This window comes from Brachyistius frenatus, unplaced genomic scaffold, assembly GCF_029030835.1.
Source record: "Brachyistius frenatus isolate BFR_SWC_R1_liver_20210118 unplaced genomic scaffold, ASM2903083v1 Contig_265, whole genome shotgun sequence".
NCBI lineage: Eukaryota > Metazoa > Chordata > Actinopteri > Embiotocidae > Brachyistius > Brachyistius frenatus.
The window spans coordinates 173,902-200,699 of NW_027210864.1; the positions used below are offsets into that span (position 1 = coordinate 173,902).

General features: G+C 44.3%; 2 protein-coding genes across 8 annotated transcripts in view; one reads left to right on the forward strand and one right to left on the reverse strand.

Moving 5' to 3' along the window:
- LOC138634498 (alpha-2-macroglobulin) overlaps positions 1-12,154 on the forward strand; it is a 34,992-nt gene extending 22,838 nt beyond the window's left edge. For 2 of the 3 annotated variants that reach the window (XM_069721471.1, XM_069721470.1), the window contains exons 23-36: positions 11-94; positions 179-355; positions 872-953; positions 3,723-3,879; positions 5,375-5,449; positions 5,753-5,918; positions 7,345-7,541; positions 7,631-7,846; positions 8,504-8,622; positions 9,455-9,545; positions 9,768-9,836; positions 10,524-10,629; positions 10,765-10,806; positions 11,552-12,154. In XM_069721471.1, coding sequence (XP_069577572.1) covers positions 11-94; positions 179-355; positions 872-953; positions 3,723-3,879; positions 5,375-5,449; positions 5,753-5,918; positions 7,345-7,541; positions 7,631-7,846; positions 8,504-8,622; positions 9,455-9,545; positions 9,768-9,836; positions 10,524-10,629; positions 10,765-10,806; positions 11,552-11,574 — 1,604 coding nt within the window. In that variant the 3' untranslated portion in view covers positions 11,575-12,154. The remainder of the gene's footprint in view (positions 1-10; positions 95-178; positions 356-871; positions 954-3,722; positions 3,880-5,374; positions 5,450-5,752; positions 5,919-7,344; positions 7,542-7,630; positions 7,847-8,503; positions 8,623-9,454; positions 9,546-9,767; positions 9,837-10,523; positions 10,630-10,764; positions 10,807-11,551) is intronic. The other variant, XR_011311985.1, reaches the window with a different exon arrangement.
- A 1,889-nt stretch (positions 12,155-14,043) lies between these two features.
- Positions 14,044-26,798, reverse strand: part of phldb1b (pleckstrin homology-like domain, family B, member 1b) — an 88,291-nt gene continuing 75,536 nt past the window's right edge. For 3 of the 5 annotated variants that reach the window (XM_069721464.1, XM_069721468.1, XM_069721469.1), the window contains 6 exons: positions 24,605-24,947; positions 22,483-22,573; positions 21,556-21,702; positions 20,252-20,471; positions 17,358-17,443; positions 14,044-15,203 (listed from right to left, as the gene is read on the reverse strand). In XM_069721464.1, the coding sequence (XP_069577565.1) occupies positions 15,063-15,203; positions 17,358-17,443; positions 20,252-20,471; positions 21,556-21,702; positions 22,483-22,573; positions 24,605-24,947 (1,028 nt within the window). In that variant the 3' untranslated portion in view covers positions 14,044-15,062. Of the gene's footprint in view, positions 15,204-17,169; positions 17,200-17,357; positions 17,444-20,251; positions 20,472-21,555; positions 21,703-22,482; positions 22,574-24,604; positions 24,948-26,798 lie in introns of all 5 variants that reach the window. The other 2 variants (XM_069721465.1, XM_069721467.1) reach the window with 1 other exon arrangement.

The following is a 26,798-nucleotide window of genomic DNA, read 5'->3' on the forward strand; positions in this document are numbered from 1 at the left end:
TTGTCACCAGAGGGGCCAGCGGAGAAGAAGGTCTCTCTTCTGATGCCTGAGATGTTTGTGGCTGGATCAGCCAGAGCATCCGTCTCAGTTCTGGGTTAGTGACACTACATGTTGACACTCCAAGTCATTTCTTTGCCCGTGTTGGAGCGTACCCTTTATCTCTGCGCGCTTCTTGCAGGTGACCTGATGGGCCGGGCCATGAAGAACCTGGACAAGCTCCTGGCCATGCCGTACGGCTGCGGGGAGCAGAACATGGTGCTGTTTGCTCCCAACATCTTCATCCTCAACTACCTGAAGACCACCGGTCAGCTGACTCAGAAGATTCTGGAGAAGGCGACGCGCTTCCTGGAGAGCGGTGAGGCCTTCAGACTCTTTTTTTTTTAAATTTTTCCGCAATGTTCGAATCGGTTCAGGATGGGTCTGGTTTAAAAAAAAACAACAACAAAAAAAAACAGCTGAGCGCACAACTGAAAGATGAGAGAGGAATTTAAAACTTAAAGATTCACTATTTGAAAACATAAAGGACGTGTTACATGGGAAGAGTCACAGCGATCGAAAAGTAGAATGATTGTTAATGTGCGAGTGAACCATTAAACTGATGTTGGAGTTACATTCTCACTGGGAAAGGTCGTCATCTCATCCGTCAGTTGATTGTAAATACCAGTCTTCTTTCAGTAATACCAGTATGCCTGACTAGTTTGAACTATAACTGTGAAAACCTGTTTAAAAGAGGAAGATCCCGCCCTTCTAAAATGTCACACAATACAATATGCATTTTGCGCAGGTGCGTTGGTCTCTGTGTATTCAGTATGGTGATGGGGGAATCCTTTTCCAAGTATAACGGTGTTCTTCCTGTGTCTGTGTGTTGCAGGATATCAGAGGGAGCTCACCTACAAGCACGATGACGGCTCCTACAGCGCCTTCGGGAAGAGCGACGCCTCTGGAAACACCTGGTCAGTAACGGGAGGGAGAGGAAGCTGCTGAAGGGGAAACGAGGGACGTTACGATTGAGTCGTTTTGCCCCCCAAAATGCCTCGATAATGATCTGAGATCATCTCAGGATGCATATCATATCAGACATAGAGCAACTGGCCATGAGTCAGTCGCTATCAAACAGTAGAGATGGTTTTATACTGACAAGTGACGTTATATATTACATTTTTAATTAGATTTCATTTTAAATAGTTTTAGAAATGATACTAATAAATGCATTGTTTTTACATAAGTGGCCCAAAAAAAGTCCAATTTGGCAGATAAACGTCTGGCAAACTGAGAAGGAAACAGAAAGACCACCCGCTTTTACTTGTGTTCCCGTCACGTCCTCACCTGTCAACAACAACATTTTTGATGACCTATTAATAGCAAAATGATAAAGAATATATTCACGATGATAGACGTGATGGTTACTGCGGTTGCGTCAGCGGTTATAGAAGCATTTGAAACATTTATCCAGAGCTTTGCTGTTGAACTGAGTATTTTCAGCTCAAATCTCACACTTCATGTGACGAGAGAACAAAAAAATGACACGCAGACACAGTCGGAGGTACACACACACACACACACACACACACACACACACACACACACACACACACACACACACACACAATGTGTCCTCTCTGGTGTTTGGCACCCGCAAGCATCCTAATAATTTACTTTATGAGGAACCTGCCAGAAAATATTAATATTTTCATTTAATGGGCTTAAAGCACAGTGCCTCCGGGGATTTATCAAACCTTCTGCTGTTTTGAAAGGGTGCTGGGCAGTTTGGCAGTTGGTGTGTGTGGGTGTATGTTTGTTTGGGAGAAACTAGGGCTCTCAAGTGTTCAGTTGCATTGCGATTCAGACAGAAGACTGGATGAAACTGTCCGACTCACTTAAACTAACATCACCGTTTTACTGATGTACAACTTTGGAACTTTCACCCCACTGATTTTCTATTTGAAGCTGCACCATCCAATAGTCTTTACATGAACAATGGCTCGTAGGATGACGTGTAATGTGAAAGGAGTTGCTTGTAGAGATGAACCCACAGAGAATTATCACCCAGCTGTGCCGTTCCCCTCGCCGCTCTGAGATTTAAGCTTCTTAACTCTTTGTTTGTGGCCCGCAGACTCTGCTCTCGTCTGTTTTCAAGTGAAACTACTCTGATAAACCTGCTGCACACAGTTACAGACTAGCTGGTGAACACGGTGGAGCCAGCGTTCATCATGCAGTCAGAACCAAAATGACTGATAATGTTGCTCTGGGTCTGCTGGATGTGTAAATAGGTAACTGTTTGGTTTAAACTCTTGGTTGTATACAAAATTTCATGGATGCAGCTTTAAAGCTGCGCTGATCCATTTTTGTCCACTAATAATAAAGCTACCATTGGTAGTATTAAAGGTGCCAGTCACAGTGTCAAAACCTCAGGAAATGGTCACTTAGGGTAACATTTTGCGGGTACCATAATCCTTACGGGGCATGTTGGTGTCTTTTAGCTTATTGTTTTGGTTCAGCCTCACCCCTTTTAAACCTCAGAAATCCTGGTATTTGTCCAGCACCAAACAGCAGACAGACGCTGTTGGCAGCCAGAGTGTGTAATGACTGAAGAGCCACATGTTGTTGGAGACCAAACCAGAGCTCAAAGCGGAGTGAGTCTTGGATTTACATTCATTGGGCCGAAACAAACACGACTCCAAATACATGCTAATGTTTCTGCTGAATGTGTAAATAAGCACTTGTTTGGTTTTAGTCTATTGGTTTCTGGCATGTGTTGTAAGTTTACAAAAATACTTGATGCAGCTTTAAAGCTGCACCAATCCATTTTTTTTATTTATTATAGTAATAATAATAATAATAATAATTTTTTTTTAAAAAGCTTCTATTTGTGATATTAAAGGTATCGGTCATAGCATCAAACTTACAGGAAATGATTACTTAAGGTAACATTTTGCAGTCACCCTAATCCTTATTGTGCATTTTATTATCTTTTAGCTTATTGTTTTGGTTTATTAGTCTGCTTTTTTGGTTCAGCCTCACCAATATACAGCTCTGATAAACCCAATATACACCACCTGTCAAGCACCAAACAACAGACAGGCAGTTTGCAGCTGGGCTATACGATGGCTGCAGAGGCAGATGTTGTATTTCTGGAGTAGTTGGAGACCAAATCAGAGCAAAAAGGAGATGCACATTTTACAGTTACATTCACCATGCATGTGTATGAGCAGCTGTTTGCTAACACATTGAACAGTGCAAGGCAGTAATATGTCACTCGGCGTTACGTTTACAGGTTGTTCTAGTGCCCACAAGTGGCCAAAATATTGAAGAATTGCAGCTTTGAAATATTTTAGGTTCCGTTTAGCAGAGTTGACCCTGCTCTGCATCCATACTGATCACACTGCAATCCAGAATGTGATGACGTCTGTCTATAACGGGGCCCATTAAGATGTATTCCATGTGAGTTTTACTTCCCAGAAGCCCCGGAGTTTCCCGTGTTCCAGCTGCTGCTGTCTTTAAACTCCGCTGGGCTCGAGTGCGGCTCGGAGGAATTACGATTGTGTTGTTGTAGATGCAGCTCAGTCCAGCCGCTCCATCTTGAAGAAACTGTTATGTAATTGTCCTGAAGCTGGGTTCATTTCGTGGTCACCAACACAGGCTCGCATGGTTAGATGTGTTTTTTTGTTTGTTTGTTTTTTTAAGTTTATGCGTGTGTATGTTCTGTGACTTTTTTTTTTTAGGCTGACCGCTTTTGTGATGAAGTCCTTCGGCGGTGCGAGACCGTACATCTTCATGCAGCCGCAGCACGTTAAAGACGCCAGGAGGTGGCTGTCCAAACACCAGCGGCCCGACGGCTGCATCAGATCTGTCGGAAACCTCTTCCACAACGGCATGAAGGTAATGATCTCGTCTGAGTGTCTTTTTTAAATGGAACTTTCAGGTTCTTATCATCATTGAACTGTTCTGCTCGGCTGAATTTCTCCTGTAAGACAAAAACGCTGAATTAAAAGTAAGAAGTGATTTACATAGAGAGGAGTTCTTCAGAGCTGTTGATTTGAGCGGAGAGAGCCTGTGGCCTGCAGGCAAGCAGCACACACACACACACACACACACACACACACACACACACACACACACACACACACACACACACACACACAGAGCAGAGGAAACATCCCAGACAAATTATTACTAGGCTCTAATTCTCAGCCAGGCCCGACTTCCACTTCTCTTCCTCACAGGGAACAGAAGGAGCATTAAAAATGAGTTCAGGCCTTTTCTGTTAAAAGTAGCTCAATAATAGGAATCCAGTTAAAGCTGATGAGAACTTGAAAGAGTCAAACAGATAATGAATATAATCCTTCTTCATATACAGCATGAAGCAGGTTTGGTACAAGATTGTTTCATTGTTTGATATTAAAAAATCTTACAGACCCTTTTCAGAAAATTCATGAACGTATTACTTTCAGATGAGACCTTTTCCATGTTGTAGCCTCAGTATGACGTCTGGAGGTAAAGTGGTGACGTCTGGTTATGGATGTATTCTCTCTGGAGGAACTTCCCTCCTGCACTGATCCCCACACAGAAACTGTTCCTCACTTAATCCACTGTGGATCAGCTTCTCGTTTGAAAGCTCTCCACCCCTAAAGATGACCAGTACTAGACTCTTCTTAGTGTGATGAGGGACAAAAGAAAGCTGATGTTCTGGAAAGACGTAGTGTTTTTACCTGAACGCTCTGCTTCCCGTTTACACAATTAAGCTACAAATGAAACGACTTGGACGACATGGGGCTGCTACACGTCACCGTACAATGTGAGGATGCCACATCAAAGAATATGTAATTTAACTGTGTCCTCCTGAACAATTCATAAATCTACATATTGGTCAAACTTAAATTTTAATGTCCCTCAGGATAAATGCAGAGCTTTAAAACACCTCTGTGGACAGAAGACTTCATCTGTTGATTCAGGAAACCCAGCAAAGTTGTATTTGTAGGAAATATGTGGGAGTTTAATAATGCGCTCCTACGTTCATGACACGCTTCACAGTTGGCTTCATCAGCAGTGACTGACCGACTGAAGGTCATTATCTGTGATAAGCGACACCTTTCCTGCTTCTTTTTTTTTTTTCATATTCTTTCAAATGTATCATAATTTTCAGTTTTAAACACTCTTTAAATGTTTTTGCCGACGCTGCACATAAAACTGCACTGGAGAGATGAATTGTATGAACTTCCACCCACCACACCGACACGCATGCAGTGTTTGAATTGTACCGCTTTCTCACAGCATAGTGGGCTGTGATGTAAAGAAGCCACAGACTGAAAAGAAAAGCAGGAAGTAAAGCTGTAACATATCTGTGACGGAGTTTCTGATCGTGTGCTTCCACCAGGGAGGAGTCAGTGACGACGTGTCCCTGACGGCCTACATCACCGCTGCCCTGCTGGAGCTGGACGCCAACACCACGGTGAGTCCCACGTCGCTCTCCTCCGTTTTCAGTCATCACCGAGGTAATATTTAACATAATTAACATTTAAAGTGAAGTTCATTTTCACATCCTGATAACACTGTTGCATAGAAAATCGTATTTAAACCCAACTAGTGCCTTTTAGAAATGTCCACGTGCATGTCCATTGTCGCTGTAGCTTTAAACAGAAAAAAGTAGCTCAGCATTTTTATTTTTAGAAGCATACCAAAAAAATAAAAAATTCTCACTTACTGTACCGGTTGTGACACCCCGTTCCTCTTTGTGTTGCCCGGTTTGTGACAGGACCCGCTGGTCCAGAACTGCCTGAGCTGTCTGAAGGCGGCGGTGGCCGGCCAGCTGGACAACCTGTACACCACCGCCCTGCTGTCCTACACCTTCTCTCTGGCTGGAGACCAGGAGATGAAGAGCAAGCTCATCACCCTCCTGCACCAGAAGTCCAACACGCAGGGTACAAAAGCATAAACACATTTGGGTTTTACCAATTTCCCCCAAAAAAAGTCTTCTGATGAGTGCACTGGTAGTTTTTCATTAATTATATACGAGTCCTCATAGAGCGGTATGTTTTGGGGGCGTTCCTGGTTTGATTGACAAATGACAAACTGGAAGCTTCAAAAGTGCAGCTCGCAAACTAATGAGTGATGCCATGGTTGTTGCATAGTAACTAAATACTGCTTTTTCCATGTTTTGTTTGACTTTGGGAACAGTTAGCTGCTTCTCTGATGACCTGAGAGTTATTTAAACATGTATAGACGAGCAGCAGCTCTGACACACTGGAAACTGGTGCAGCGACCAGGGAACTGGTGTGATGATGGGTTCACTCTTCTTAGAGCTTCTGGATTGTGTTAAACTTGAATTTGTTGGAGGGGAAACCTGAGAAAAGACAGTTACAGCTGGAAAGAAAGCAGGAATTGAAATGAAGTTATGAATTAGTTTCTCATGTTTCTGCCTGGACATGAATATTCTGAATCTTGATTGTTTTTTTTGTTTTTTTTAAGATCCAAGAAGTCATTGTAATTGAGTTGATGTCTATTGAAGTTGAACTCTGAGATTACATCAGTATTTCTGACTTGTTTGTTTGATTTTCAGAGAGTAGTGAGCACCATCTCTCAGCCTCCTTTCAGATTAGACGGTTATCTGGAGACGGTTCCGAACAGCTAATCTTATATTTGTTAAATTCCTTTGCAGAGAAAATGAGACTTTAGTCACTTTGTGCTAGAGCGAGATAAATGTGTGTCATCCGTTTGTCACTGTTTTGTTTAATGTTGCCCAAAGGGAGCATGCGAGTCTAAATAGAAGAGGACCCATGATTGAGCCTTGGGGAACACCACACATTGTGTTGGTCTGCTCGGATGCATAAATGAGTTCCTGTCATTGAAATATGACTTGAACCACTTGAAAACCAATTTGGGCTCCCAGGTACAATGTTAATTTAATTAGTTTTAATAAATCAGGAACTGACATTTTTCATTGAGACCATTAATGAGATCCGTTAGTGGTGCCAAAATCCAGATTTCACCTGTTTTAATTCAATAAGAGTAGTTGTTGTGTAGTAGTTGTTGTAGTAGCACAGAAAGCAGATATCAGCAAAATGTTTTATTTTGTTTTTCATAGATGAAAAACTTAGAATTCAATGTGTCAGTTTAAGCCCAAGTATTGAAATGAGTTATGATGTCAAAGGAAAATCAGCTGAAGTGTAAATTGGTAAAAACTTAAAGTAATTAAAATCCCCTCTGAAACTGAAACATTAAAACAAACTCTGTACTTTACAGTTTGGGAATGTCATGGTTGTAGTCCGCCATCTATTCATTTAAGGAACTACAATGAAGTAGTCTCTGCTCACCTCCTAATCAGTGTTCCTCTGTCCTGACTGGCAGGAGGGACCCGTCACTGGGAGCGATCGGGGGCATCCAGGAAGGGCCTGGACTCTCTGGAGGTGGAGTTGACCTCCTACGTGCTGCTGGCTCTGCTCACCGGTCCCCCCATGCCGGACTTCGGTCTGGATTACTCGGCTGGAATCGTCCGCTGGCTCACCCAGCAGCAGAACCCGTACGGCGGTTTCTCTTCCACACAGGTAGGACACACACACACACACACACACACACGCGCGTTGACTGTCGTCGGGACGACCCTCACGACATGTTTCGCCCCTCTGCTCCTCAGGACACGGTGGTGGCCCTCCAGGCGCTGGCTAAGTACGGCGCTGCCATCTATAGTCCAGAGGGCAGCACTACAGTGACGGTGACGTCTCTGGGAGGCCTGAACAAAGAGTTCATGGTGAATCAGGAGAACAGGCTGCTGTACCAGGAGGAGAAGCTGAGCGAGGTCCCCGGAGAATACACCATCTCAGCCCAGGGACAGAGCTGCGTGCTGGCACAGGTAGCGTCCGTCTCCGGACCAGGTCAAATCAGGTCCATTTTAAAACGGCGACTGTAAGCCGAGTCACCGTTATGAACACTTGTAGTTGCAACAGTTCAAAAGAAAAAACCTAAAATGAGGGCAAAAATAGGTCATTTATAAGTTGAGGAGTCAGATGTCCGGTTTACAGCTGCCGATCACTCATCATACCAAAATATTAACAGCAGACTAAAAGTATATTCTCCCATCTGGAGTACGGACCAGTGAAACGGTCACCGTGAACTGCTGCCAGCTGATACATCAGCTGAGAGCAGTTTGTCATGTAGCATAACGTGTGCTGTTTTTCTCAATAATAACCCGTGTCTGTCTTAAAGTGCTTTACATGACACGTCATGAAGGCATAAAGACAAGACAGTACATGAACAAATCTAAAAGGCATGTGAATGGGTTTTAAAGGAGCAGTATGGATGATAAAAGGAGGTAACAGAAAATAAATTCAATACAATATATCAATATGTGGCAAACGGAAAGGCTTCTAGCTTTGATTCATGTATCTGGCATAAACTCGACTTCACTAAACGTACAAAACCTGTAACTGACTCGCAGAAAAGCTCCAGATGTTTTAAACACTGCTGCTCGTCCTGATACACCGTGTTCATCGTGTGTGTGTCTCCGCAGATCTCCATGCACTACAACATCCCTCCTCCTGCTGACTTCTCGGCCTTCAACATCACCGCCAACACCATGGCTAAATGTAACATCAGCAGGCCGCAGCTCATCCTCTTTATGCTCGTCAGGTACTGTGTGTGTGTGTGTGTGTGTGTGTGTGTGTGTGTGTGTGTGTGTGTGTGTGTGTGTGTGTGTGTGTGTGTGTGATTACATATTTAGTGTAGATGTGACCAAAGACTTCATGCACATGATTTCAATTTAGCTACATGTGCATGTTCTGGGATCAGTGGAGACTTTCCACAGTGGAGCTGCTGCTTCTTCTTCTGTGGTTTATTTAGTCACCGTTTGCTGATTGAACAGAAAGAACTGAGCTTTCATCTCGCTGACCTTCGTCAGCGTTGCGGTCGCTGCAACTACTCGTCATTATTCCAAACTGTACGACTGTGGCTTCTGTTAAACCTCTTCACCACTGCCGGTATAGACTCTACTCTTCTCTACCAGGTCCTTTTCTGGATTTTAGTTTTCCACTGCTGACAGTACTCCCCTAATGAAACCGTTACTACGTCTTCAACGCAACACGCACGGTTGCTGCTGTAGTCGTCTGGTGGGTTATGAAGGCGGGTTTGTGCAGGACGTCCCGTGTCCCGCGCACACATGGTGGTCAGAGACAGTCGTCACAGATGATGCCGATAGATGATGCAGATAGAACCAGAGTGGAGAAGGAGCTGTAGATGTCTGGGTTGTGGACCAGATTTAGTTTTCAGTTATTGTCTCTCTTTGAGACGTGTTGTAAAGCCCGAGAACACGTTGTTCACACGACAAGAAAGAATGTAAAACTCTTAACGCAACATCATTTGAAGATGTTGAAGGATGCTGTAACATCTAAAGTTCAGTCCCAGTGGATCCGCTCGGAGTCACATGAGCTGAAAGTGAATCTTAGTAGTGTGTGTGTGTCTGTAGGTACCAAGGGAGGAGAGAGGAAACCAACATGGTCATCATCAACATCAAACTTCTGTCTGGATACGTTCTGGAGAAGAGCTCCCTCAAACTGGTGAGCGGATGAGACCGCGGCGGACAGAGAGCGCTTCGCTGAACAGCTCATGTCACTTCCTGTGTGTGTTCGTGTTGATGTGTTGAGCTGAACGTAGTGTGTGTGTGTGTGTGTGTGTGTGTGTGTGTGTGTGTGTGTGTGTGTGTGTGTGTGTGTGTGTGTGTGTGTGTGTGTGTGTGTGTGTGTGTGTGTGTGTGTGTGTGTGTTCCTGTGTGTCAACAGCTGCAGAACGACCGCACGGTGAAACGCGTCGACGTGGACGAAGGATCCATCGACATCTACCTAGACGGGGTAGGAAGAAGTGTGTGTGTGTGTGTAATAGTTGATGTTTATCAGTGTAGAGCGATGCCTCTGATCTGACTGTACAGCCTGATGTCCTGTGTGCTCTGAGAGCGTGCTCAGGACACACTGTAAATTTAACAACAATAATGATGTCAAAGACCTTCAGTATTTTTTCAGATCTGCTGAAGGTAGCTTGTAACAAGTTAAAAAAAACAGATATAAAATCCATTTATGGATCAAATTGCAGCATCAGTCATTTCAAGGCATTTTACATATTAAGGTCAAGAATTGAGATTATTAATTAGAGAAAGCAACAAGTGAACAATTCAAATATTTTTTAATTAGTATGTTTTTGCTGTTTATCCAGCTCATCATAATGATAATTAGAAATCGACAGATCATGTCAGCTCAAATGATTCCGTTACCACCAAGACGTCCTGACAAAACTGTAAAGGAGCCAGATGTCCGAGGAGACGGTAAATAGGTCGTTGATGTCTCCGTCTTTCATTAAAACATCAGCGAAAGGTCTTCTGTCCTCTAACTGAACCGTGCAGCAGATCAGGGACTCGCCGGTGTATTTGTTCTAATGACTGAAATGGACGGAGACGTCCGCGACTCATCCTGTCCGCGCGTCTCATCCTGTGTCCATCCTGTCCGCGCGTCTCATCCTGTCCGCGGCTTGCTTGTGTTTTGCAGCTGAAGAAGGACGAGTCGGTGATCTACATGGTGACGCTGGAGGAGGATCAGCCGGTCCGGAACCTGAAACCGGCCGTGGTTAAAGTCTACGATTACTACCAGACCAGTAAGAGACGTCCACTCTGCCCCTCCTCCCCTCCCCGAACGCGTCAGCTGACTTCTGATGCAGTCGTTTTGTTTCTCGCTGTTGTTGTTTGCACTTTTTTTTTTTTTAAATGTGTTTTTCTGTTTTGCGTTTCAGGCGATGAGGCGGTCACCGACTACACGTCCGCCTGTGCAGAGAGTACGTAACACTTGTTGATCCTTCATCCTCTGCATTACATGTTATGTAGCACTCGTCATGAGAAGAAATATCATTTTGATCAGTTTTGTTGAGATTCAGAGGTTTTAAAATGAAGTATTAGTTGAGTAAGTAATTAGTTAAGTTCCACTGTTTATCCTCTATAATGATGGAGATCTAGAGGATACAGTGAGGATACAACGATGCGACCCAGAACCCAATTTCATGACTATATAGGTCTGTGCGGCCGTTCCATCCAACCGGGCGTAGACCTCCGGTTAATTTGAACCAATCAGCTCGCGCCGAAACGCTGCACTTTTTTTTTTTTTTTTCTATTTTTGCGGTCAATAACTGTTGAAAACTATATTAGCTGTGCACTGGTCACTGTCAGCAGCTGCCCAATCCCAGTGAAGGAAGGGGCGGGACAAACCTGGTTACTTACCGACACCGGTTGCTGATTGGTCCGCCCTTCAGAACCTTATCACAGCGAAGAAAACTGAAGCTGTCGGCGCAGCCTGGCTAACCTGAAGCACTCCATAATGTTTTCTTCATTTTAATCCATCTATTATCAGCTTTCAGAACACTCTTTATGAGATCAGTGTCCCACCCGACTTCCTGCCGGTCTCTGAACAGCAAGTCCTGGGTCAGATTCGCAGACAGTAACCCAAACAGACACTACTCGGACTGCGAGTCTCTGCTGACGAATGTAATGTGATGGAGGTAAACCGCAGTGTGTTTTTCTCTGCAGGTGACGGCGCCAACCAGCTGTAGAAGACGCTTCCTGCAAAGCTCAAGAATTACTGTCAAAGAAAAGCAACTTCTAGGTGTTTATTTTTTTCTTGACTTTTTTTTTACTCCTTTTTAGCAGTTTTATTGAGTAAATTTTACTTTGTGGGATTTTAGAAACAATTTATTTCTCTTTGGTATTTCCTGTTGGTAGGCGGGCTATTGTCCTTCAGTTGATGACAGTGTGATGAACCAGTCACGAGTCAGCATGAGAATCTCAACACTACACATTAGAAACCGTCAAATTCAAGCAGCCAAAACTCTGTGATAGTTGTTTTTTAATAGATTTGACAAAATCCATATTATTCATACATGAAGTGACGCATGAGACATACAGGGTACCAATAACACGGTATGGTCCGAGTACTGTGTGTGTGTGTGTGTGTGAAGGATCTACTTTCTAGAAAAAAACAAAAGTACAGTCTCATGAGTGCTTGGTGTTATTCTGTGTTCTATTGTACCAGTAAAAAAAAAAAAAAAAGGTAGATTTATACATCACTACCATACAATTTGAAATGTAACTGACCGACAATAAAATTTCTAAAATGACAAAAATAAGTAAAAATTGTACTTCTTTTCATACAATACTGTTTTCATTTCAATAGTACGATCATTTTTTGTTTTTGTTTTCATTCAGGCATCCTCTTTACAGAATATTTAGTGTTCTTTCTTTTCAACATAGACGACAACACTGTTTTTTTGTTTTTTTTTACCACCGACTATCAACAGACATGATTTAACAGCCTTGCCAGTGTTGAATAGTTTTGGTTTGCACACGCTGGCTGTGCAGGGAAAGTAAAGGCAAGGGGGGGTACACAATATATTAAGGTCTTTTCACTAGTCTTCTACTTCATCGTTCAGAAGTAAACATGTCACTATCTCAGGCACCACAACCATACATTATCAGCACTGTACCGACACGTGAAACTAAACGGCGGCTCCAATGGACCGCGGCGTCCTCAGGAAACCGCTCGATGGGTTCACAATGGGACGATCAAGACTTTACGAGGACGACTGTTTTAAAGCTGAAGATCTCCTCCTCCGTCCTCACTGGTCTCAGTGGGAAGGGGGAGTGGAAGGGGGGGGGGGGCACTCTTCAGGACTGTCAGCGACCACGCAGCAAATTAAAGGGACGTTTAACAGTTTTCTTGTTTTAAGGCAAAGAAATGCAAAGTCTGATGTTAAAAAAAAGAAAAGTAAACTCTCATTATTTCACCCTGATATACAATAAAAATCTGAATTTAATACCGTGAACAGTCATTTGCAGGTAGAGAATTAAAACCTTCACTTACTAATTGGGGACAGTTTTCCTTGTTTTGTTTTTTATTGATGTGGACCTGATAAAGGACTACGTCAGCAAGTTGGAGCGCTGGTTTCGGCCGCTGATCAGAAGGGAAGATTTCCGTTTCTGTACGTTTACATGGGTCGAGATATTTCCAATAATGAAACTCTTTCAGTCGACTGGTCAACAGACACATAAAAGTGTTAATAACGCAGCCGAGGTAACCCTGATGACATCACTATGACATCATCTGGGTCCCTCGGAGCCTCACAAGACATTGTGCAACTGATTAATGCTCCTCGGGACTCGCACATTTGGGAAAACTTGGTGAACTGTCCCTTTAACAACAAGTGGATCGGCTTAACGTCGTGTTTATTCGGCGTTTGAAGGACTAGCTGCTCCCCACCGCGCTCAGGGCCTCTGAAGTGGAAACCGTCACGCTGACACCGTCCACCGTTACGCATCACGGCTCACGAACACAAATGAAAATGCATTTACGCGCTTCGTAGCCTCCCAGCAAAGGCTGCGCTGGACTCACAGACACGCCATCAATAACGACACAGAAGTCAAAGGCACAGTTCTGAATTTGCATTAGTCCGTAGTGTTGATCCTGCGCGGTCACTGTAGCGCCCTCTGGTGGCTGCTGCTGCAGGCTGGCAGTGGTGATGGCTGCTTCCCAGCTGTTGTAGTCGCGTCATCGAGTTAGCTTCAAGGCTACTTGGCAGATGGATGAGCTTCACCTGTTTGTGTGTGCGCACGCACGCACACACACACACACACACACACACACACACACACGTGCAGTTTGCACCTGGAGTTGGCAACATGACGGCTGAATAGACACGGTGACGTATTCCTGTTTAACATATTCACAGAGAAAGTGGCCACTTTGGTGACACCAAAATGCGTTTTTTTGTTTGTTTGTCGAGTGTCCTCCAATTAATGTAATGGACTGACCACAGATTGTTTTCAAAATGTGGAAACTATTTAAAAGCCTGTCGACACAAGCTCAAAACCAAAAGACGGAAAACTAAAAGAGAAAAGTTCAGCGCCAAAGATTTAGATAAGAGGAATGATACCAGTTGGTTGTTGTTTGTTTCACTAAATATGTACCGTGTGCCAGGTGAAGAACCAGGTGAAGAACCAGGTGAAGAACCAGGTGAAGAACCAGGTGAAGAACCAGGTGAAGAACCAGGTGATGGCGAGCTCAGCACAAAAACTGGAAGCGGTGAGAAAGTCGCCGACTGGACCGAGAGTTATCGTTTTTACAGCAGCTTTTCCACTGTTTATGCCAAGTTCTTTACGTTACGGGTTCAACGGCGGGTTAATTTGAAAAGAATGATATCCAATCCTGAACCAAACACTGAGCTTCAGTATAATATCGGTACTGATTTTTTTTTTGAAGCTTTTTTCCCGGTCGAACCGCAGCGTGAACTCCTGAGTGGTGAAGCTCAACGTCTAAAGTTAAATAGCTCCACTTCCTTTGGTAAGTCCCGTGTGAAGACGTGAGCGGGACGTGGACGCCGCCTGTGTTCCGTCTGCGAGCAGCAGTGAGGCGCTGTGATTTGTCGTGGACGTGGACTCTTTGACTCTCGGATCCTCTCCCGTTCCCCGCTGACTCGCCGACTGCCATCGTTTCCGACGAGTTTGAATACCATTCGTTTTCAAATGTATTTCTAAAACAATTACAGCCTTTGATTGAAGATACTATTTCTGTCCTGACGGTACACTCCAACATAACCATTGGCATTATGTCATTTTGGCAAGTTTTCTCTATAAGTAAAAAAGAAATAAAAGGAAACAAACAATACAAAAGGTCCAACAAACAGTAACTACAAGATCTCCATTTGGCAATATAGAAAGGCTTTGTAAAGTCTTTGACAGGTATACATTTTGGTTTATATACAGAAGTGTGTGTGTGTGTGTGTGTGTGTGTGTGTGTGTGTGTGTGTGTGTGTGTGTGTGTGTGTGTGTGTCCTCCAAGGGCTCCCTTTTTCAATCCAAACAGAACAGTGGAGGTGGAAACATCTACGAATAAAATCAAAGTGTGACATTAAAAATGTAAAGTAAGAAACAAGGCGCTGTGGACTGGAAACAGGAAGGGCCTGTCGAGTGTGTGAGGGGGGGGTGAGTCCCTGCCGAAGCTACCTGCTCGTCACCTGCACTCTGTGTCCGTGTGTGTGTGTGTGTCTTAGTTCATGAACTGGGTGTATCCCTCGGCTCCCGTGACGATCACGTCCATCCAGATCCTCATGGCCTCCGCCGAGGGCGCCACCACGTAGTAGAGGCGGTCGTGGGTCTTCACGCAGAAGGTCAGGGAGGGGTTGGGGCTCTGGAGGACAGAGAGGGGACACGACTCCAATCAGGTCTCCGATGCACCAACAGAACCACAGACTCTCGGCTTTTTCTCTGCGTTCTGAGTCGCTTAACGGACGGGATATTTCCCGAAGCGCTGATCAGGACTAACTTCTCTGTCGATGTTGGTGACATTTGACTTGAATCCAACAGTCATGCGTTAGTGTTTAGAAAACAATGACATCGATGCACCGCCTCACAGGTATTACATCTACATTTAAGTCCCAGTTAAGCAGCAAACCTTGCGGGGATAAAAAATAAATAAATAAATAAAGTGATAGAAACTGCAGTTCCTTTAGTGGCCACTTGAGGCTGATTCCCAAAATGGAGTCTGGGGATCCATTGTGTACACAAGTGTATAGGGATCAACTTTCATTCAACTCTTTCTTTTAAAATGAGTGAAGGATTAAAATGATGCATTATTATGACATCGCGAAGGTGCTCAGTGGTCTCACCGCTCCTCTGAAGAGATCTCTAGAATCCTTGAAGCTGCACACTCGAGTTTTAGTTTTTAGTTTTTTAAATAATAAATGAAAAGACTGAAGTGAAAGATGTTGCTGGAAAGTTATCGCCCGACTCAGTTTTACAGAAGCCTTTCAACCCTTCACGCCAACACGTCTCGCTGTGTTTCGGTCTTCTGATCCACAACTCCACTGTTTTGCTCGTCTCACTCACATGTCACTCACATGTCTCTCATGTCACTCTCATATGTCACTCTCACATGTCACTCACATGTCTCTCATGTCACTCTCATATGTCACTCTCACATGTCACTCATTGTGCTTGTTTCCAGAGAAAAGCTATCCGTGTTGTATTTAACAGTCCCTCTGGGGTTTTTTTGTGATTGTTGCGATCAATTTTTTTTTTTTAATTTTTTTTGCAGTTTGTTTTTTTGCAATAAAATTGTGGAAATTAGAACAAAAAAAAAAATCGCAAATGGAGACAAAAAAAACCAACCAAAAAACCACTACCTGATAAACTATTAAATATAATCAGTTCCTGTGATGATAATCATGCTGTACATCACAAATATTTTAGTTTTAACCTTTTATTTCATCTTTTAGATTGCAACCGAGAGGTTACAAAAATACTCAAAGCTGTACAAACAAACAAAGTGCAGTCTCTTACACTTAAAGTGTGTATAAAACTAATTTAGCATACAGTAATACGTAATCACTTCCTTTTACAATTAGCACTTCCTGGAGGGACGGATTTAAAGCTCAAACATCCTGATGAGAAAAGACAAAAGATGAGGTAGTTCCACCGTCACCTATACGTGTCTGCATTTGTAATAAAACCATTTTTATTTAATCTTGCAGTGAATTGATTTTTGTTAAATGAGTTGAAGAGTCTTTACTGGTTGATAAATGGCCTTCAGGTTTCGACGGGTATAATTTTTTTTTTTTTTTACAAAAAATGGACGCTCATCTCTGTGATTGAAGTCTGATAGTGATTTCCAACTGCATTGTTCTGCACGGAAGAATAACATTTACAGAACTGGACACATTTCACCACAGATTTTAATGAATTACGGGAATGACAACGCTCCGCGAACTAAAAGGGGCTTTTGATGTATCGCAAGTCACGCGCTTGGTGGCTTTCTGGAGAGACGGAGTGTGTGAGAGCGTTTCATCCCGTGACATCCTCCCTCTCAAACATCAGCCTTCTCGCGCGCTAACTGCACCCGACTTTAAAACCTTCTCTCTCTGTAATGTGACATTGGAAGTGACAAGTGAAATCAAAGTTCCAGAGTTGATCAGAGCCACACAGTTAAGTCAGAAAGTGTGCTGCATTGCGACAGGCCGTCAAAACACACACACACACACACACACACACACACACACACACACACACACACACACACACACACACACACACACACACACACACACACACACACACACACACACACACACACACACACACAAAGCGCGGATACATACACTGCTCATATTCAAGTTGAAAAATCCCCTCTGTGACGTGCAGCCGGGCCAAAGCAACAAAAAAGAAAAGAAAAAAGAAAGCACAAACAGGGAGAAATGAAGCGCATGACAGAAATGTGCAGAAAGGTGTCTGAAATCATAAAGGAGGACGGCGAAAGTAAAAGACGAGGACCCCTTCGTCGGCATACCTTTGTGGCACTGCGGAGGTGGTCGTAGTAGACCTCTTCTATGGCCTGGAAGTAGATCACGCCCTTCAGCTTGGTCTCGTGTTTGTCTGCGGGAAGAACAGAGCTTTTGGTCAAAGACTAGAAGACGGCGCACCGCCGCCGGGTCGCCCGGGACGACACCATACCCTCGTAATAAAAAAGACAAAAAGACAAAAAAAAAGAAGAAGCAATCGAACTTTGATCGGGATTCATTTACGGTTCGGGATGATGGATGGGAAAAGACAAGCACAGCACTTTTTTTCTTTTTTTTTTTAACTGTTTTTAAACCAGCGCTGTTCTCATTGTATTTTCAGACTTGACTGCATTCTTACGCTACTCTGGTACATCATTGCAGTTTGTTTCATCAGCCACTGCAGAACTGCAGTGAGGAACCGGTGGGGAACTCAACAGCCCTTCTCTACCTCCAGGCACAAACACTCCACAAGCCAACTTAAGAGTAGTAGGTAGAAAGGCGAGCGCTTCATTTCGAGGAATAACGCTTTCCCCCTTTTAATACGCAGCTATTATCTGCTAATGACCTCTTTAGCATTCAAATAGCCCTGCATTTGCATCTCATTTGACTGCGGTCTGAATCACCAAAACTCTGCCGGCGGCGGGGGGGCCGATTAACGGGAATTAGCGTCGCTCCTGACTTTCTGCTCGTCAAACCTCTCGCCGTTCAAGGTCAAGAAGACGAAGGGCGAGCGACGCATCTCAATCGGCCTCCTCAGAGAGCGCTGCCGCGCCGCCTCGCCTCTCAACTCCTGGCAGAGGAGTCTCCGAACACCTCCTCAGCCTGGCTCGCTTTCAACAAGGTACGCTTTAAGCAGCTTTAAGCGGAACCTTCTGACGACTTCAAAGGGCCCCGGCAGCGAGCGAGCGTCCCAGAGCGTCGCGGCGCCACGTCAAATTACACAAGAGGGACGCCGCACACATGTAATTCCGCTCAAGGTCTGGAGGACGCATGTTCCGACTGTCACTCATCCACGGCAGCCAAAATCTTTACATGTTCGCTGCGCTGCAGCCGCTGATATTCCTCTCGTGTTCACACCGGCGCCGACTGGTTGTCAAATACAGAAATAACTCCACGTTTCCCACAACGGCAGCAGGACTCTGAATGCATCGCAGAAGCTGTTAACAAAGGGGGGGAAAAAATAAACAGGAGAATTTGGCGATGTGACGCGTTCGGTGGTGGAAGTTTTACATGTATTCCTGTATTTCAATTCCATTTTATTTATACAGCACCAAATCACCACACTTAACACAGGAATGTCCTTTCAGTCTTTTGTATTTCAGTACAGATTGGAAATATTTGTACTTTCCTTGAGCAATTTTCTGCTCCTTTAAACTCCACCACATTTAAAATGGTAACATTTTCTTTTACTGAACTATGTGTATTTGAAGTTTTAGTCCCTGCTTCACTTTTCAAGTTAAGATTTATTATAATGAACATTTGATAGTCTTAAAAAATATAGTACAGTAAGTAAAAGCAGCTCCGCCACAAATGGCTGCATCAGTAAAATGTTATTTAAAATTATGGCAGCAGCTCTAATCAGACCTTTAAGGATTTTTTTTTAACTTCGTCACTTCCTGCTATAACAAGCTGACTGCACATCACAGAAACAACCGGAAATATGTTTTTTTTTTTTATTGTCTTTACTTAAAAAAAGTCCCGATGCAGCAGAGCTTTTATTCAGCAGGTTCATGGCAGGAATTATTGTGATCATCAGATGGTGATCTCCTGGAGGAAGTGACCAACAATGCGGAACTTAATACTCATAACTGAGAACTGTTTCACTGCAGCATCTGAAGACTTTTATTACGGTAATATTGAGACGGTTGAACGTTAAAATACCCGGCTGTATGTTGCACTGTTGTTATGCCAGATTTCATGATATTCAAATCTTTTCCTGTCGCTTTTTCTACACACCTATTAAATCAAGCCACAACAGTTCGTCCTCCATGTGGGTGAGTGTCATGTAGGAAATACATTGTGAGCCAGGTTTAATAAACTGATCATTAAAAAAACTTTGCGTTCATCTGCATCTATATCTCGTTTCGCTCCAGAGGAACATTTAATGTAACAGTTACGGTGAAAGACACAAACTCAAGTTTGTTTGTTTTTTAATCAGGAAACTGATCAGTAAAAGTTTCCATTTAAGGACACGATATTTACATTGTGTGTGAACAACATCAGACGTTCTTCTCCGTGTCAGGGAGGAACGCCTACTACGGGGAGAATTGCATGATGGGCAGTGACTCCTGAACGTTTAACACCGTTCTCTTTCTGCTGTTTTCTGCCACACACAATGAATGTCTCGTGTATTCAGCGCAGAAGCTGAATACTGACTGAACCATCTGCAAAACGACCTTGATGAGGATTTTAAAACCCACTGAGAACAACTCAGACTGTTGGCAACACTTGTGTTCTGCTTTGATAATAAGTCTTTCATATTTCACTTCAAGAGAGAAAAGCATCATGGATGAGAACCTTCATCTCCTCCAACTAAAATGATCTGAGACACTTTCACAGGTTCTTCAGAGGAGAACTTAAGCGGTCTATCTGCAAGACAAAAGTCGGTGTCGTGGGTTTGTGTTATTATTATTATTCAGGTCAATACAGTGTCAAAAGTTTTATGAAAATTTAGAAAATGGGCTCGTCTATATGAACAAAAAAGTGCTACTGAAGCTGCTCTTGGCTGATTTTTCTCGCTGTCATCTGTGTTTTGCTGCTGATTCGGCACTAAGGATGTTAAAAAAAAGAAAAGAAAAAGAAGCAGAGCGGCAGCCAGATAACTTCAAACATAGAAACATTTCTTCATGAGCCCGTAGAAACACACATTAAACCCACTGAGAACAGAAAGCCGGCGTCTCACCAACATAGTAGGAGAAGGTCCTTTTGAGGCGGTCGAAGACGAACCAGCGCTTCTTCCAGGACTTGATCTTCCCTCCCATCTTCACCAGATAGCCTTTGCACATCTTCTCGGTGAGGATGAGGTGGTAGCACGTCTCCACGCTGTGGCCCGACGACTCCACGTGCGAGCGCAGGTCGAACTCCTCCTTCCTGATGGGCAGGTAGCGAGTCATGGGCCGGGCCTGGAGGAACGGTCCGACAGAAACGCAGCAGGAGGAGGGTTAGTCCGGCCGACAGAATGTTCTGGTCCCGCCTGCACGGGTGTGTTTCACCGGCTGTCTCCTGAGCGGAGACGCTCCGCGGCTCGGTTTAACCCGCCCGAAGCCCAAACGAGTGTCACGAGGCCTTTTGTTTTTCGACTGTCACGCCAAGGTCCTGCATCTCTATGGAAACAGCACAATGATGGCTGGAAGTGGGGAGAACTCGAAAATATCTAGAACGCAGTTGTATAGTCATAAATTATAAAAGAAAATTCTTTAGTAATTTATTTTACACAAAAAAAAAAAGATGGACTCTTTCCACATGTTTCCATGTACCAACAAGTGTTGCCAAGTTTGTTTGTTTGTTTGTTTTTTGAGGTGGGTGAGGGCAGGGGGCTCCGCATGGTAAACATATTGACATATTTCCAATTTTACAACCTGTCCAGGTCTCTCTTTATTCTCCGTCCTCTCCTTCGAGCTCCAGCCGGCAGTTCAGTTGAAATTGTTGCGCAATTATTGTCACTGTCAGTCTCAGCGAAATCATTCAAATATATATAGATATTTCTTTTCTTTTTTTTAACAGAATCTGGATCACGCAAAAGCTTTTTTTTTTCTCTTATAAATGAGATTTGAAATGTAGACAAAGTGATTTGGACGAAATATTACTATTCACTATTTTAGGCTCAGATTTGGTTATTTTCCCTGACTGAAAGCTTCGGGTGCACATGATTAGTTCAAGGACCATCAGAATTATATATAAAAAAAACAAACAACAACACTAATTTCTAGTGTGTGGCTGATAAATGCTTTAATTTTGACCATTTTGTCAAGAAAAGATGTCTTTTAAACCCGCCGGCCAGATTCAAAAAGGGGGTTATAATCTCAAGTCGGCGCTGAAAGTACACGTCCAGATATTTTGGTGCGACAGTGTTCATGAATGTAACGACACTGAATACTGACACGGCGTATCAGCGAGCAGCAGAAGTCCATATGAAACCCTTCCGAGGCCCAAAGTCATTTTCCACTTTTCCACCATGAAGACTCAATTCCGTCTCATTTCACTGACCTGAGAGAAGTTCTTGGCCCTCATCTTGACCTCCTTCTCCACGAGCTGCTGCCGGTGGAAAGTTTCATCCTGCAGTCTTTTCTCTGCCTCCTCCCTCCTCCTCCTCTCCTCCTCCAGCATCTGACGGCGAGCCAGGCTCTCTCGTTCCTGCAAGAGATAGTGAGAGAGCGAGAGAGGGAGAGAGAGAGAGAGCGCTTTCATTAAATATTTTTTTTGATCTATTGAAGGGCTTTGCGAGAGCGTACATGTCATTTTTTTTTTTTTTTTTTTTTTTTTTTTTACGCTCAGCTCGGCTCCACATTCATACATTTATGTACATTCCCCCCTGCTGGGAGCCGCCCGCGGACTCACACCGCTGGCCACCGTGCAGCTCCAACCGCAGCGCTCGGCTCTTTTAACAGAAAGCGCTTTGGTTATTTGGAGAAGCGAGGATCGGCTCCGCGGACGGCAACACAACACATTCATGCAGACGGGCAACTCACGGGGGAAAAAAAGTGTAGAAAGGCGACGGGGAGGGAATAAAAAGTAGCTCCGTGAATACAATACTGAGAGCCAAAAACTAAATCGATAAAATAAACACCGACGGTCGCTTTTACTCATGTTCCAATAATATTTCAGACCTTTCTTATGAATTCTCTGAATTGTAATGAAGTCGGAGACGGAGGCCTCGAGAGCAGAATGTGGATTGGATCGTCTTTTTACCGGCTTTTGTGTTTCAGACTGAGCTCCTTCATCAGGCTCCGAGAACATAAAGACGTTCGAAGGCCGATAAAAATGAATAATGGCCTCGAGTCGCTGTCACGAAGCTCTCCTTTTCAAATTCATGTTCAGTTCGGAGCTATCGACGAGAACACTGGCAGAACTCTCATCAGTCACTCAGTATGGATTAAGGATAATCAGCTCCTCTCTTTTGAAGTGGTGTCTTACCCGCGATTCGATAAGTCTGGCTTTCTCCAGCTGCGCCTCCTTCAGCATTTTCTCCATCTCCTCAATCTTCAGAGCGTCCACTCCTCCGACACTGACGTCAAACACAACGGCACAGAGTTATCACATGAAGTTCATCTCACGCTGATTTAAGGATGGGACATCAACTCCATCGACCTTTTACTTCAAAGCAGAGTTCAAACAATATCTGAGGAAGATTTTATTTATGTATTTCCACACACATCTAAGGGAATTTTTGTGAGCTGCACGATTAATCGTACTAAAGTTACGATCTTGGTTTGTGCCTCTAACGATCTCGTTTTGTAAATGTCAATAATTCTGCCACATTTACATCCTGGAGATCAGTTGCATCAAAACAAGCGCTCCTATTCTGCCTCTTCCAATAATAACGCTGCGTTGCACCGCCTGATGAAGAGCAGCAGAACCGGCCGTGTGGGAAATAAACAAAGTGTGAGACGGAAAGAAAGAAAAAGGAAACACGGAAAAATCCATGTTCAAATGTTGTGTTTAATGAAAGAAGATGAGAGACTGAACCTATTGTTTTTATGATCACTTTTAGATTCATTAATCTGCTGCATTTAAACTAAAAATATTCCCATTTTGTTGCCCCAAGTCGATGCGTTGCGCCTGCCCACTGAGAACCGCATGCGCCACAGCCACAAAGAAAACTACTAGACGCTGTAATGATTTAGCAAAGGAGTCGGTCTGCTGCTTAAAAACGATGTCATCTTCTTTGTCAGGTTCATCAGTGATGATTAATTGGGCCGATAAAACCATCTCATTCCTGTCAAACTTGGATTGGAAGTGTCATTACTGAGTGGTAAGAGGTGCACGCATTTGTCAGAAGGACTGATTTGAGTTGCCGGGGGGATGCGACCCCCCCCCCTGTTATTTCAGCTTTTGGTCATAATGAAATGTGTGAAATTCATACTGTTGAAGACAAAAAAAAAAAAAAATGGCACAAAATATGCATATTGCCTAAGCTGCATGCAATTCTCAACAGGAGGACAGAAGTCTGCGAAACACCGGCCCTTTATCAGGCACCGTTCGATTGCTTTCAAGTCGCGATTCTCGCTGCAGCCCGACTCCACGCGTGGAAAAGACTCTGAAGAAGCAGTAAAGGTCTCTTAAATTTCGGGAAACAACATCGGCGAAAGGTCAAATTACAGCATTAAGTTTGAGGCCTTTCTAATCGTCGCAGTAGCGATAGACGGTGCAACACGAGGCCTCTCGGTTACACTGCCGCAAAAAAGTGCCCTCGGTCTAAACTTGGCCCGCAAACTTTGCTCCCCGCCTCCACGGCTCGTTCCGGGATGAATCCCGTTAAGAGTCATCGCAGCCAACATTTGGGATATTGCTCCCGAGAGCTGCACAAATCTGTTTGAACAGTGGGAGCTGCGGCGAACACCGTTGGAAGGCGGCGCACAGCTTTGGCCACACTCACAGATGCTCTCCAAATTAGCCGACCTGGGGATAAAGACTTTAACTTGCGGGGAGTCTGAAGATTAGCCGTCTGTGTGTCTCTTTTTGTGTGTGTGTGTGTGTGTGTGTGTGTGTGTGTGTGTGTGTGTGTGTGTGTGTGTGTGTGTGTGTGTGTGTCGGCGTCTATTATAAATACTTTATCCGGTAGCTTAATATGAACAGTGACACGTTTTGAAAACCCTCCCTGGTGTGAACAATTTATTCTGCATTGTAATTGACTTCTGTTAATAGTTTTGTCTGCGAAACGTCAAACAAAATAATCCAATCAACAAATGTTTCGTCTCGTAAACAATATTCAGTTTAGAACCAGAGATGTTTCTTCGAACATAAACGTCATCGAGCAATTGAGTCTGACACGTTTTTTTGTTTTTTTTCATAAAGCAAGTTGAGCATTAACTCTGACATTTGCTATAATGTGATTTTCTGAGACGAGGAGGTTTTGTGGTTGATGAGATAAACGTCCGATCTATTCTCACAACACTGATTCAAAGCTTCTCGTAGCCAATCTGAGAAATGTATTTCTACGCTAAATACCATTATTAGAATCAGGGTGTTCCCGAACCTGACAGAAATAAATGATCACGACGAGCCCACAGTTTGTGCCCCCCCCCCCTCCTCTTACCCGGACATGTTGTCAGGCGAGCAGGCCGAGTTGTTCCCCGTGGACACGCTGGTGTCCATGCTGTCGGAGCTCTCCAGGCTCAGGGTGTCGTAGGGCTGCTCCCCGGCCGACGGAGGCTGGTGGTGCAGGATGGAGTGGTGAACCAGGGGAGGGGGCCCCAGGGAGCTGTGGCTCAGCGCGGGGCTGTAAGACATGATGGGGGAGTAGGAGGGCGACGGGGAGGACGAGGTCATGAGGTGGGGCTGAGAGCCGTGGAGCGCCTCCCACTGGCACTGGGCCTCGACCGCGGCCCTCTGCTTGAGCTCGGCCAGACGGCGGCGCTGCTCTTCGATCACCTGCTGACCTGCGGGGAGGAAGGGGGGGGGGGGGGGTCGGATCAGCGGGGTCCGTTCTCAAGTTTTCCATCCGAGGCGCGGAAGACCGAAGGACGACTCGACCGTTCACCCTTCAAGCGACACAATACGCAAAGTTCGTTTCCCGCAGAAACGACGAGCCGCTCTACAGCCGCTCGAACACCGAAGGCCCGCCGGTGACCCGCAGGCACCAGAACCGTGCAACCGCACATACGACGTATGTGCTCTCGCAGTAACACAAGCTCGAGGGAAAACTGCAACAACAACAAACAAAAAAAAACCGCGAAGTCCCGTCGCCGCAAAGTTGAAGCAAAAGCTGAGAATCTATCCAACTTCTCGCACTCCAGAGCGCCACGCTGCCGATAATGGGGCAGATACACGTGGAAAGAGCTCAGTTCCCAAGGAGGGGCTCACCAAACTCCCAACATGCAAGATTTATTCTCCAGCAGCAGGAACGTTCATCGAAGATTGATGGAAGAAGAAAGAGGACTCAATGTTACAGACAAAGAAAAAGATGAAAAGAAATATTTGGGGGGGAGGTGGGATGGGGAGAAGAGCTAATGACACACCAGAGAGGGAAGAGGCCGGGATGAAGGAGGAGAGGAGGGTTAGGTGGAGACGGGGTCTGAAATGAACAGCAGCCAAGTGTCAAGTTCTGGTAAATGTTACCTTTGATGGATAAATCAACAGAAGTAACCTGTCAGACTGGATTACATTTTCGATAAGCCTGAATTTGGGGATTTTTCCCAGGTACATACAGTCTTTGGTCCTTTACCGATGTTGAAGCCTTCAGACAGGTTGTTGATTGGCTGCCTGACTGTTATGGATTGTTATGGCCGAGTTCTGAATTTCGAGATTACGACCCCTTTTCCCCAAAACAGTTGGGAATACAAGTGTAAAATATAAATAAAAAGAATGAAATGATTTGCAAATCCGGTGAACCCGTATATAACTGAAAATAGACAACATATAAAATGTTGAAACTGAGAAATATTATTGTTTTATGAAAAATATATGCTCATTTTGAATTTAATGCCGGCAACACGTCTCAAAAAAAGTTTGGACAGGGTCATGTTTTGACACCGTTTTGCATCACCTCTTGTTTTTACAACGCTGTAAACGTTTGGGGACTGAGACCAGTTTCTGGAGTTTTGGAAGTTCATTAATTACGGGTTTACGGGATGTGCAAATCATGGCATTCTTTTTGTATTGATATTTGCCTACCAACCTTTTTTGGAAACAGGGTTGCAGTTAACCAGACGTAGGTTTCTAAAATGAGCCAATTAGTGGTTAAAACAGGTGAACAAAAGATCCTTCTTAACAACTCGGCTCCGAGGAGCGACAAACAGCTGATTTCAGACCCCGCTTGTGATTTATTGACAAACAAAACAACAATGAGAAAAACAAAATGAGGAAAAACCAAGAGGAGATGGTGAACTCCGGGCCGCGTCGATCAGTCTACCTGCCGAGCTTCCCTCCGTGGTGCTCTGTCTGGAGGTCGGGGGCTCTGTGATGCAGCAGCGCGGGAGGAGACGAGTCGCACACACACACGCACACGCACACACACACACACACACACACGGGCAGAAAAAAAAAAAAAAAAAAAAAAACAACTCAGACTCAGACAAATGTGACCGGCTCCGCTCTCCAACCCAGCACCCGTGGGTGGCAGCCGGCTGAGCTCAAACACCCGACTGCTCTACTCTGAACTGTTTTAGTCACACAGCATCGAGGCAGAAGGAGCACAGCGCTCTCACACACACACACACACACACACACACACACACACACACACACACACACACACACACACACACACAAATACTTTCTCTTTATTATAC